Source organism: Rhinopithecus roxellana, chromosome 19, assembly GCF_007565055.1.
Source record: "Rhinopithecus roxellana isolate Shanxi Qingling chromosome 19, ASM756505v1, whole genome shotgun sequence".
Taxonomy (NCBI): Eukaryota; Metazoa; Chordata; class Mammalia; order Primates; family Cercopithecidae; genus Rhinopithecus; species Rhinopithecus roxellana.
In genome coordinates this window covers 26,316,495-26,327,895 of record NC_044567.1, presented here as the reverse complement: position 1 = coordinate 26,327,895, position 11,401 = coordinate 26,316,495, and the positions used below count along the sequence as shown (strand labels likewise).

Here is an 11,401-nt window from a genome sequence, read left to right as displayed (position 1 = left end):
GGGAAAGGGAACAAGTCTGGGATGGAGATGTTGGCGATGGCTAACATTTATTAATCACGTATATTAACCAGGCACTGTGCCAGGACTTCTCCATGCATTTTCTCTTAACTCCATGAAGTGGATATGATTCTCAATTTATAGATAATGAAAATGAAATTTGGAAATGTTGAATAGCTTAGCCAAATCTGCACAGCTGCTAGAGTGGTGGAAAAAGTTCAGAATCCATGCACTCTGGCCCACTGCTTTTTATGTGTGTGTGCGAAGAGTCTGAAGAGCCTGTGGGGCATCCACAGTGGAGAGGTTCAGGCATTAGGGGGATCATCGGGGCCCAGATCATGGTAAAAACCATGAATGTGGGTGAAATTTCCAAGTTGAGCAGTGAGGGAAGCAAAGTGCCCTGGGGAACCCTGAAGTTAAAGAAGTAGCCAGATGGAAAGGGGTCCACCAAAGAGCCAAAAACAATAGTCTGATTTTGATTTTTAAGTCAGAAGACATGACCGTGTTATCTGGGCAACAGGAAACTGGGCAATCACAAATACTGTAGCTGTATCAAATAAAAACATTCACCAAGTTAAGCTGACATATTAATTATAACAGTGACTATGTTGCATAGTAATTATCCTGAACAGTAAGCATTTTACATAAATAGCAGTAATTATTATATCACAAGTTTCCCAAACTGTGTCCTGTGGAATAGTAGTTCCCAGAGATGTTAATAAATGTTTGGATAAAAAAAGGGCTTTAGAGTCAGGTAAGTTTAGGAAATGCTGATATAATTTAGATAGAGGGCCAAACCCTGTTTTACACTTCCTCTCCTCTTTTCTCTGTTAGGAGGCAGTACAGTATAATGGCTAAGATTGAGGCAGTGGAAACGATCTGGAGTTGAATCCTGCTACTGACAAATTGGACAATGTTGAGTAAGTTACTGAACTTCTCTAAACTCTAGTTTGCTCATCTGTACAGGGTGATAGCAATATATTCACTTCAAAAGGCAGCTCCTGGGATTAAATGGAATGCATTGCATTTAAAACGCTTAGAATAGAGCCTGACATACAGCAAGGGATTCATGAGGATTAGTTATTATTATCTATAAACCATACTATTAACACATCTCCCTGATATTCTACAGTTTAGTCCTTGACACACACACACACACACACACACACACACACACACACACACACGCATGCGCACTGATATTCACATTTCCTAAAAGTGAAAACCCTTGGCTCTGACTTTTGTTAGTTGAAGTTCTTTGTGCCCTTGTGTCCACTACACCACAGCCTGGAAATGAGCAAGCTTTTATCCCTTCTGTACTTCAGGGAAGGGGAGCAGAGAGAGGGAGGATTTATGCCCTGTCAGCATGGCCTTTGAAGGGCCACTGCTAGCTCCATGTAACCCTTGGGAACACTTGAAAGAAGTCATCTTCTGGTTGGACACTGGATTGCACCGTGACACACAGCTTAGCAAGCAGTGTGCCCCTGTATTTTAGCACCCATTTGCTCCCTTGGTTGGATACTCTTGTGCAGTGAATGACCTATGCAACCATACGTGCAGATCTGACCTTCAGGCCCTGGAAACTTATGACTATTGGAGAAAGGGGGTACTAGCTTCTCTTTCTCCAAGCAGTCCAGGCGATTAGCCCGGCACAAGCCCTAAGTGTATAAATCATCCTTCCTCATCCCCCGCCCTTCCTCCCATAGAGGCCACGCCTCCCATTCACGAACACAAAGACTGACATCAGAATACCCTTAGTGTGAGGGGATACCCCAGGCCTCAACTGCTCTCTGAAATCCCCCAACTGAGGTTGTTAGAGGACAGAACTGTGGAAAGCAGAAACCAGAGGGAATGATTTTTCCAGGTTTCCCCTGACACATAACGAACACTAACTTTTGATGCTTCAAACCAGAGCAGGCCAGGGCCAGGGCAAGTCTCACTTCCTGACCATGGTTTGGAGAGGCGAAGGGAAAAAGATAGGAGTGGGAGCTATCCCTGGCAGCTTCTTAAACCCGACTGTATGGCCAAAATGCTTGGTTCCCAATAAAGGCTCGTCAGCCCTTGAGGTAGACACTTCTGTATAAAACAGACCAGAAAGAAAACCGTAGGCCTGAGGATCTTTCCTGGAAGTCGGGTAGCGTGACGGCAGGCAGGCTCCCAACGCGCACGTTCACACCCATCCTCCCAGGAGTCTCTTGAGCCTCCAGAGGGGCTGCTGCCTGGGTGCACCGCTTTTCAGCTAGAAGCGAGTCAAGCCTGACCTGCGGGATCCGGCAGGGCTCTCCCCTCTCTGTACTTGGATTCTCTCCTTTATAAAGTGAGGGGTGTGGATGGGTGGTTTTTGAAGGCTCCTCACAGCTCTGACAGGCACCACCTCTAGGGGCTTCTAGTTACTCTCCTCCAGTCCTGTCTACCTGGACAGGCAGGGACAGACGACAAGAAATGGCTCACTCTCACCCCCATCCCAGGACCCCAAGGCCATAAATGTGCAAGGACAGCAAAGGCCTGCCTACCAAAGACACCCCCCCCCCCCATCAATTTTGCTTCGGCTGTCTCCATTGCTCTTGTAGATAAATGCTGGCTGGGGGCCCAGCTGGGAGTTTAGGTCCTTCAGCCTCAAAGAACAAAGGCTGAGCTGGAGGAAGAATGGACCTTCCCGGAAGGTGAGGGGAGGGAGTCCTGGGGCTCCTATGCCTCTCCCTCTCCATAGGGCTGGCTGTCCCGCTGTTTCCCACAGATAGGGGAGGAGAGAGTGTCCTGTCTTTTCCTCTGAGGCTGGTGACTTCATCTCCTCCCCTTCCTCTCTCTAAGGTTGGGGTTTCTACCTCAGCCCCATCTGTTCCCTGGGTCTGAAATCTCCATCCCCTTCTCCCCTTTTCCTCCTTGGGACTGGGGTCTCCCCACCCCTCCCTCTCCTCCTCTCTCAGGACCATGTCTCTTTATTCCTTTTCAGGCCTGGCCTCTCCAGCCCCGGGCGGAGGGGTCCGCATTCCTCTCCTTTCTTAAGGCCACGGCTCCCTCCCCCACCCGCTCCAGCTCCTCCTCCCCACCCCCTCCCTCCGCCCCGAGGCATTGTGGGAGGAAACAAGATGTGGGGCGAGAGCTGCGCGGGGAGAAGCCCGCAGTGCGGGGCCGGGCGGGCGCAGCCAATGGGGAGCGCGGACGGCGGCGCGCGCGGCGGGGGGGCGGGGGCGGGGCGCTATTTCAGCGGGGGCCGCGCGTCGGCCGCGCTCAGCGGCAGAGCGGAGCGGAGCTGTGAGGCGCCAACGCTGAGCGGGCGGGCGGGCCGGCGGCGCGAGGCGGAGCGCGGGCGGCCGGCGAAACTCCAAGGGCGGACCGCGGCAGGGAGCGATCGGCCTCGGGCTGCGGGAGCCGGAGACCGCGGCGGCGGCGGCTGCAGGAGGAGCCCAGGGGACACCGCCCCTGCCTGTGCTCTGCCTCGGGCCATCGCTGCTCCCCAGGGCCTCGTGCGGACTCGCCTCCGTGAAGGTGAGCGGTGGGTGGGGGCGTCCTCCGGGTGGCTGGCCTGTGCCCGTCGCGTGTGGCTCCACACGCCCCGGCCCTCGCCGAGGTGGTCCTGCGGCCTCCTTAACTGGCCCCAAGGCCTGGAACAGGGCTGGCCCCGCAGTCCTTGGCGTTGACGGTCCGGGCAGCGCCGCGCGCCCCCGCTGCCCCTCCCTCTGGGCGCAGCCCCGGCTGCGCCACCCTCTGCCCCGGCCACCCTCGTGGCGCTGCTGGAGGCCTGGGCTGCGGAGTTGCGGCTGCCCCCGCCCCCCCGGGGAGTCTCCCTGCGCTGCGTGGAGGCCCCTGATGTCAGGGGCCGGGGAAGAGGGGGTGGAGAGGGCTCGGGCGTGACGCGGCTCCTCCTGCCGCCACCGCCACCCTCTGGGGCGTCCTTCCTGCAGCGAGGACGCCCAGTCACTCCGGCGCTGTTCCAGGCCGGGCGGGGGAGGGCGGCTGACCGGCCGGAGTCTGCGGACCTGGCCGGCGGCGCGGGCGGGAGGTAGGGGGGAGGAGGATGCTTCCTCGTTCCCCAGGTGCTGCCCTTCGGGACCGCAGCGCTCTGGAGGATGGGATAGTGGAGAGATACGGCCCCCTTGGAGAGCCCGAAGAGGGAAGTAGAAGTGTGTGTCTATTGGCGGGTGGGGATGGTGATCCGTGTCATTCGGGGATTTAGCCTTTTTTTGGGTTGCAAAACCAGGAATCGAAGATGGGAGCTGTCCTGGAGTGCCCTTTGCGCTTTTCACAGGAGCCCTGGCTCGTGACTGAGGCGGCTGGCCTGGGGCCCTCTGGCCATCTTCCTCTTATCTGGAGGCCCAGGTCCCTTGCTTTTTCCCCAGGAGGGAGGGGCTAGACTGGACACCTTCCTCTGCTTTGCTCAGCGGCACCTTGGACAGGGGTGGTAGGGGTTGGGCTTCAACTCTCTCAGATGCCTGGGGGGCAGGGGTGAAGAATCGTGCCATTGTAGTCACAAGACCAGTATTATGTAACCGGAGGCTCTCTCCTGGAGACTAAGGTGGCTTTTAATTACTGTAACAGAGTTGCCCCTTTGGACTTTGGAATGAGGCAGTGGAGCAGGTGAGCTTGCAGGCAAAATGGTGCCAATTTCATACTTTCACTTTGCTGTCTAACCAGGCCCCACCCCCACGCCTGGGTTTGTAAACAGTGCCCCCTTCTGAGTGGTAACCTGGAATAGGCCACCAGGTGACACTAGTTTTTCTTCACTTGTACAGAGCCTTATAAGAACCTTTCTTCCTGTGCTGCTGTTGTACCTTTGCTCAGACCCATTGAGGTTGCCCCATTTATCTCATTTCAACCTTTGGTATTTAAAATGAAGATGTTGATTTGCCCAAGGTCATGTAACTAGTCATTCCTTGAACAGTGTTCTCCGAATCTTTCCTCAGCACCATGTGGTGCTCACACTCCAGTTGAGGCTCTGACTTTTCCTCTCCACAATGTGGGGGCAGAGGGTGCTGGTCTACTACCTCTTTGCTCTGCTAGTTTCTGCCGAAGTGGAACCAGCCCTGCTTAGTTTGACAGTGCTATCTAGATGAAGGGGCCTTGGATGTGGTCAAGGGCTGTCTGGCAGGCAGCTGGCATGTGTGCATTCTCTGTATGTGGTGCAGGCTCAAATGGTGGTGAGTTCTGTTTTCCCTTTCAGCCATCTAGCACACAGGCTAATGTGAACTCAGAGATCAAGGTGGCCTGGAATGATACCAAGGATCTGCCCTTGAGCAGGCAGTCTCCTGTGCAGCCTTGTATCAGATAGAGCTGGAATGACGGCATCTCTTGTCCATTGGGCTGGGCCACAGAGTGGTGCTTTTAGGGGTGGGATGATGGGGGGGAGATTGTTACTGCTCCATGTGTTGGCACTGTGGTCAAGGACAAAGGGCTCATCCCCTCTGTTCCTGCATAGTACCTCACATGCCACTTGCCAGCCAGTTCCTGAGATTCCTCTTGTCTCAGGAAGGGTCCATGCAGGGTCTGCCTGGGAACTCTGGTTGCTATGGGATGAATGGCATGGCCCTGACAGCAGGGATATGAAACAAGGCTGTTAAAATAGTAATTCTTTACCTTTCTTAGGCACCTTTTTAAAATGCTTTATCTCCTGGTTTTTCCCAAGCCTCTGGTTTTTTTAAGGGAAGGAAGGCTTCAGCATTCCTTTGAGAAAAATAAGATATTGTCCCCTAACATAATACCTTTCACATCACCTAATAGGTCAGTAGTTTTTGAATGAATACGTTTGGCATGAGGAAGCAACACACCAAAGGAATGACACATCAGTGTTGAAGCTGGGTCCAAAATTAGGGCTTTCAAAAATTATATTGAGCTTTAAAAAAATGAACATTGTACTGAGGAGAGTGGGGAAGCAGAGGGGAGGGTGGGACAGAGACATGTCCCATGTCTGTGTGACCAACCAGCCAAGTCTGAGGTTGCCTTCCCACCCTCTCTGCCTCTAAGGGGCATCTCACCCTGGAGTACTTGAGAGAAGGCATAATTATCATCTCTGCCCTACTGAGCATTGATGGCCTGGAATATACCCTACCCCTTTTTTTATAGGGCAGGGGTTGGCAGCATTTTTCTGTGAAGGGCCAGATAGGAAATACTTTTGGCTTTGCAGGCCAAATAGTCTCTTGGAACTACTCAACTCTGCCATCGTAGCATGTTCCTGCAACACTTTATTTTACAAAAACAGGTGGTAGGCTGGGTCTGACTGATGGACAGTCGCTTGTAGACTGTCCTTGTCTGCAGATGTTCTCATATAACTAGTTAATCCTTACAGCAACTCGCGATAGAGAGCTATCCTCATCTGCTAAAATGAAAATAATCAAATGCAGGAAGGCCAAGTGACTTGTCTAAGACCACAAGAGATAAACTCAGGACCAGGAGTCAGGCCTACTGAGTCCTAGTCCAGCTTCTTTCTGCATTGATGCCAATGATATAATGAATGGTCATTAAATCAGGGACTTATTCTGTTCAAATGTTAGGATACCTGGTTTATTCTCAGGACAACCCTATAGTCCCCATTTTACAGATGATGACATAAAAACACAAAGATTAAGTAACTTGCCCAACAACACAGCTAGTAGATGATACACTGTAATATCATCTTGACTATTGGTGCTGTTCAGAATATCGGAAGTAAATTTTAGTGTTGGAAAACCTCATTTTGCCTATGGTAAAAACTGATGATTTATTATGTCCTGTTGGCCCTATATTTCCCAGGGTGGCCCTATATTTCCCAATGTCTCTGCTAAAGCTTAGGAGCTCCCTCTCCTAATGCTTCACATCTGTGTTTTCTGTTGCCCTCACCTTCTATACTCCTCTCTCGCACTGAGACCCCACACCCAGCAGCTAATGTTCACTGCCCAGAGCATGGAGTTGTCAGCCTTACCTCTCTGCTCCTTCTGTAGTGTCACCATGTCTGACCGGAAGGCAGTGATCAAGAACGCAGACATGTCTGAGGACATGCAACAGGATGCCGTTGACTGTGCCACGCAGGCCATGGAGAAGTACAATATAGAGAAGGACATTGCTGCCTATATCAAGAAGGTGTGCTGGGACAGCTGGGACTGATGGCCATGGGTGGGGGTTGACAGCTGAGCTAACCTCCAGGGAGATCTGGAGCTGGGGACATAAGAAAGCCTGTATATCCTATGCAAACAAAACCCTAGGAACTTGAAAAGCAGACAAACTAGCGAGTGATTCTGAATTGCCCAAGCATTCACTTTAGGAGTTGTTAATAGCTCTGCTAGGTGTGTGTGTGTGTATGTTTACTTTTACAGATAATTATGCTACTGCAAGGCATTGGGGAAGGATAAGAGTATGCAGATACACTTCAGAATTAAATATTTCTGGCCCAGTTCAGAACTATTCAAAATTAAGATCGAGGATATTTGAAAGAATAAGATGTACAAATTTTGAGGGAACTACATCATTTAAAGTGGGTATGCCTATAATAATCCTCATCATGTAAGAGGTTTCCTTTTCTTTTCCTTGAAAAGGACTCAAGTACTACATCACCCCTTTCTACATTCTTAATGAAAGGGTGGGCTCAAATATATAATTTTTAAGAAATGGATGAGCAATAATGGGGCCATAGGTTTGGTCCCTGAAAAATTCCTGAGTGAATTCGTGACTGGATATGGTTAGCATGGTGAGGAAGCAGCTGTGCCAAAAGTAAGAAAAGGGGTACTGGGGCCCCCTGATTCCCAGTCAGGACCCATATCCATTGGAGGCATAATCCCAGTGTTTGATATTCTCAGCTCTGGCATCCCAAGAACATGTGTAAGAATGGTAGCAGTCTGGTCCATTTAAGTGGTAGGGTCTCTTTGAGTTTTACAGAACTGTGTTTTCCTACCAAATGGGTGGAATGAAAAGAAGAACTCCTAGTGTCCTGAGAGACTTTTTTGGGTGTGGAGCCAAGGGTTGCAGAGCCATTTGGGAGCCCACCTTCTTGCTGTCCTGTACTCTGAGAGCCAGAAGAATCCCCAGATTTTCTGGTCCAGCGCTCTTATTTTGCTGATGGAGAAATGAGAACCAGGGAAGTGACTGGCTCTCCTGTATTACACATAGTCTTGAGCCGATGTTGAAGCTGGGTTTGGTTTTTACTCTCCTAGTACTTGGAGAGTTGTGTGGTAAGGGGGCTGTGAGGAGACCAGACAAGTTGTATGTTGAGCATGTTGAGGGATAGAACCCCAGAGTTGGCAGCATTGGTGGGCCCATGGTGGAGGGTTGCTGCCCTTTCATGGCCACGGCAGAATGCTTCTAGAACTGAGTCTGCAGGCTGAGCCACAAGGTAGTGGGGAGCTGATTAGCTCTAAAGATTTCCTGTGGTTTTGATGGTGAACTTGTGCCCGTGAGGGAATTGCCTTGATCTCATGGTGGAGGTCCTTGTCCTGGTACATACAGCCCACGCAGTGCATGGCACACGGGAGTGCCTTTAATGTTGTCTTATATAGTACTGCCTCCTGGTACTCCTGATGCTTGGTCTTGTTTTGCTTTAATGCCTTAGTGTTCAGCATTTGGAAATGCTGGTTTAGTAATGTGTGAGGCAGTGGGTGGTGGCTCCCTATTTGTGTCATGCTGTTTGACAAATGGTCCTTTATTCCACTGGCCTCTTGATTCCCTTGCTGAAGAATCCCAGGGTGGGCTAGGGGTGGTGTGAGGGGGTAGGGTAGCTAGAGGGAGGAGAGATGATCAGAGTGTAGAGTGCTGGAGGCTCAGGGGAGACGAATAATGGAGCCTTTGTGGTGTTCCATTATTAATGAGGGGAAGAGTGTCCTGGCCAGCTTTAAAACCTGAGCTTCTGAGGTTCGGGGAGGGAACCCCAGGCTGAGGGATGGGGTGGGGGTGATAACAACTAAACATGTATCGGTGCTGGAGTTGCAGGGAGAGACTCCCATTCTGATTTCTCCTTCTCCTAATTACTTTTTTCTCTGCCTTTATTCTTTTTTAGGAATTTGACAAGAAATATAACCCTACCTGGCATTGTATCGTGGGCCGAAATTTTGGCAGCTACGTCACACACGAGACAAAGCACTTCATCTATTTTTACTTGGGTCAAGTTGCAATCCTCCTCTTCAAGTCAGGCTAGATGGCCGTGGTGAAGGTGTCAGTGGCGGCGGCAGCGATGGCAAGCAGGCGGCGTTGCTGGGACTGTTTTGCACTGGGGCCAGCATCCGGATGTCCTCTCCAATGGCTGTGCTACTGCATGGACTGTATACTCGATTTCATGTGTATGTCGCAGTAAACAAAACCAAACCTCTTTCTGTTTAGTTGCCTGGGGGAAGAAGGCTGCTTTATGTTTATTTTTCAAGACTTTAAAAATATTTTTCGGTTGTATTGCACTAGGAAATCTCTCCCACCCTCTCCCTTTTGTTTTTCTTTCCCTATACAAAATAAAAGGCCCTCCACAAAGACTAGGCAGCCGAAAGACTAGGAGGGCTGAGGAAAAGAAATAGGTCTCTGGAGGTGGAACTAAAACTGTGCAGCTGCCTCTTCCTGGCGGTGGATGCTGCTTTGGGAGGGCCAGGGAGGCTGCAGGGGGACAGTGTTGGGATTGTCAAGGAGAAAGGGATAGGAAGGAAGGTGGAGGGATTGATCTAGTACCAGGGAGAATATTCCACTGAACTGTGATTCTATGGCTTGGGGCAGGGGTGGGGTGGGGATGCGTTCTTTAGGGGGCCCTGAGATGTGTTTGTCTGTGGTGTGTGGGAGTGGGGAGCAGACTTGTCTTGCTGTTTTTGTCAGAATTTCTAAGTAAGGGCTGTGTCTTTGTGGATTACCTTTTGTTCTTCCTGCCAGAGATCATGACAGGAGGATGTTGGGGGTAGGATTAGCTTGAATTTTTTTTTTCTTTACATTCTTCTCCTGTCTGCTCCCTGCTTAGCCCTCAGTTTTCTCATTCCTCTGGAGTTCTCTTAGAGCAGCCCCTGTTGTTAGTTGGCTGGCAAGGGAATTTCTGGTGACTGTAGTTCCTTAGTTAGGTCTTAGCGATCAAACCAAATCGATGTGTCTCTTGATTCTTCTGTGTATATGTGTGTATATGTGTGTGTATGTGTGTGGGGGGTTTGGGGTAGAGGGGAGGGAGGGGGCAGAACAGTGTGGAATCTCTAGGGTGTATGGGTAGGTAGGGGGTACAGTTAGTTCTAAGTGGGCCTTTGTTAAAAGCCTCTGGGGATATCTGTTTTGGAAATAAAGATAGGTGTCCCCTCCTTGCTGTCATATAGCCCAGACACTCTGCTTGCTCTCTGGCTGTCTGCTCCCTGGGAAGGCTTTAGGAGGACCACCCAGGACAGGATGACCGTGCTGCCATCTGCTCTGGAGCTGGGTCTCAGTGCAGAGGGACAGTGACTGTGGATGGTTGCAGTCTCTGGTGGGAGGTGAGGATAGAAGTGATAAAGAGCTAAGAAAGAGGAGCTTCTGGGAGCCTGGAGGAGGTCAGTCTTGCAGTGATGAAGCCAGATAGCAGGAGATGGAGCAGGGCCATGAGAGGAGGAGATTCTGAGGAGGATGCAGGGGAAATCTTGTCTGTTAATGAAATAGGAGTGGGGTGGGGTTTGGGGTGGGGTGGTCATTGCCATTTGAGCTGCTGATTCTCATGAGTCGCCTTCAAAACTCTCATGTAGGGTTGACAGTGTGGGAGGTGGGGGATCTAGCTTATTCTTTTATTTTCAAGTCCATTCTTGGGGCTGGTGGGGAGGCAGGAGAATACCCCTCCCTCAGCCCTTAGTGTGTACTGAGCTTGCTTTGTGATGTTGGCAGGGGAGGGGGGGACCTGGGTGGTGACTGAGTTCCCTTTATCAAACCCTTCAGTGGGCACAAAATTGAGTGCTTGATTTTAGGTTTTATTTTTTTATGAATGTCCAAATCTGTGTTTCACCCTGCCCTCCCAGACTGTGTGGCCAGTTGAAAGTGTCTGGTTTGTGTTCATCTCTCCCTCATTTCTGGAGCAGGGCCCGAGACCCTGCCACATCTCCTATGCTCTGCATCCACGCCTCTTTTGGACATTAAAGGTTGATTGATGCACTTCTGCGCTCTTTGGGTCTCTTTGGGGATGAGGGGTTGGCGTGGTGGCAGTGGTGCCACACAGGGGGTGAGGGTGGAGGGTATCCAGGGTGGAGTAGAATGGGGACTGAAGAGAAGACCAGACACTAGATACTGATTGGCCTGTAGCCGCACTTATTTGTGCCTAGGCTTATGCCCCTTAAGGAGAGGAAAACTAACCAGCAGCACTCACCCTTAAGGGCTCCTGGGTTTTGCCTTCCTTGGTGGTGATGGCCAGGTGAGTCATACTTTGTGTCTTTGGGATAGTAGCTGCTGCCTTCCCAGCAGCCATCATGGACCTGCCTGAGCTTTGCTGCTTCAGCTTTTGCCCAAAGCTCTTACCTTTTCATACACC

At 50.8% G+C, this 11,401-nt stretch overlaps 1 protein-coding gene across 3 annotated transcripts; it reads left to right on the top strand.

The window, feature by feature from the left end:
* The first annotated feature begins 3,216 nt into the window (after positions 1 to 3,216).
* Positions 3,217 to 11,033, top strand: DYNLL2 (dynein light chain LC8-type 2). 3 transcript variants are annotated; one of them, XM_010372921.2, is made up of 3 exons: positions 3,217 to 3,486; positions 6,912 to 7,050; positions 8,957 to 11,033. In XM_010372921.2, the coding sequence occupies exons 2-3, from the start codon at positions 6,919 to 6,921 to the stop codon at positions 9,092 to 9,094; spliced, it is 270 nt and encodes an 89-aa protein (XP_010371223.1). In that variant the 5' UTR covers positions 3,217 to 3,486; positions 6,912 to 6,918; the 3' UTR covers positions 9,095 to 11,033. The 3 variants fall into 3 exon arrangements, with proteins under 3 accessions (XP_010371223.1, XP_030779167.1, XP_030779166.1); XM_030923307.1 differs by lacking the exon at positions 3,217 to 3,486 and adding an exon at positions 4,025 to 4,111; XM_030923306.1 differs by lacking the exon at positions 3,217 to 3,486 and adding an exon at positions 4,439 to 4,575.
* Positions 11,034 to 11,401: the final 368 nt, after the last annotated feature.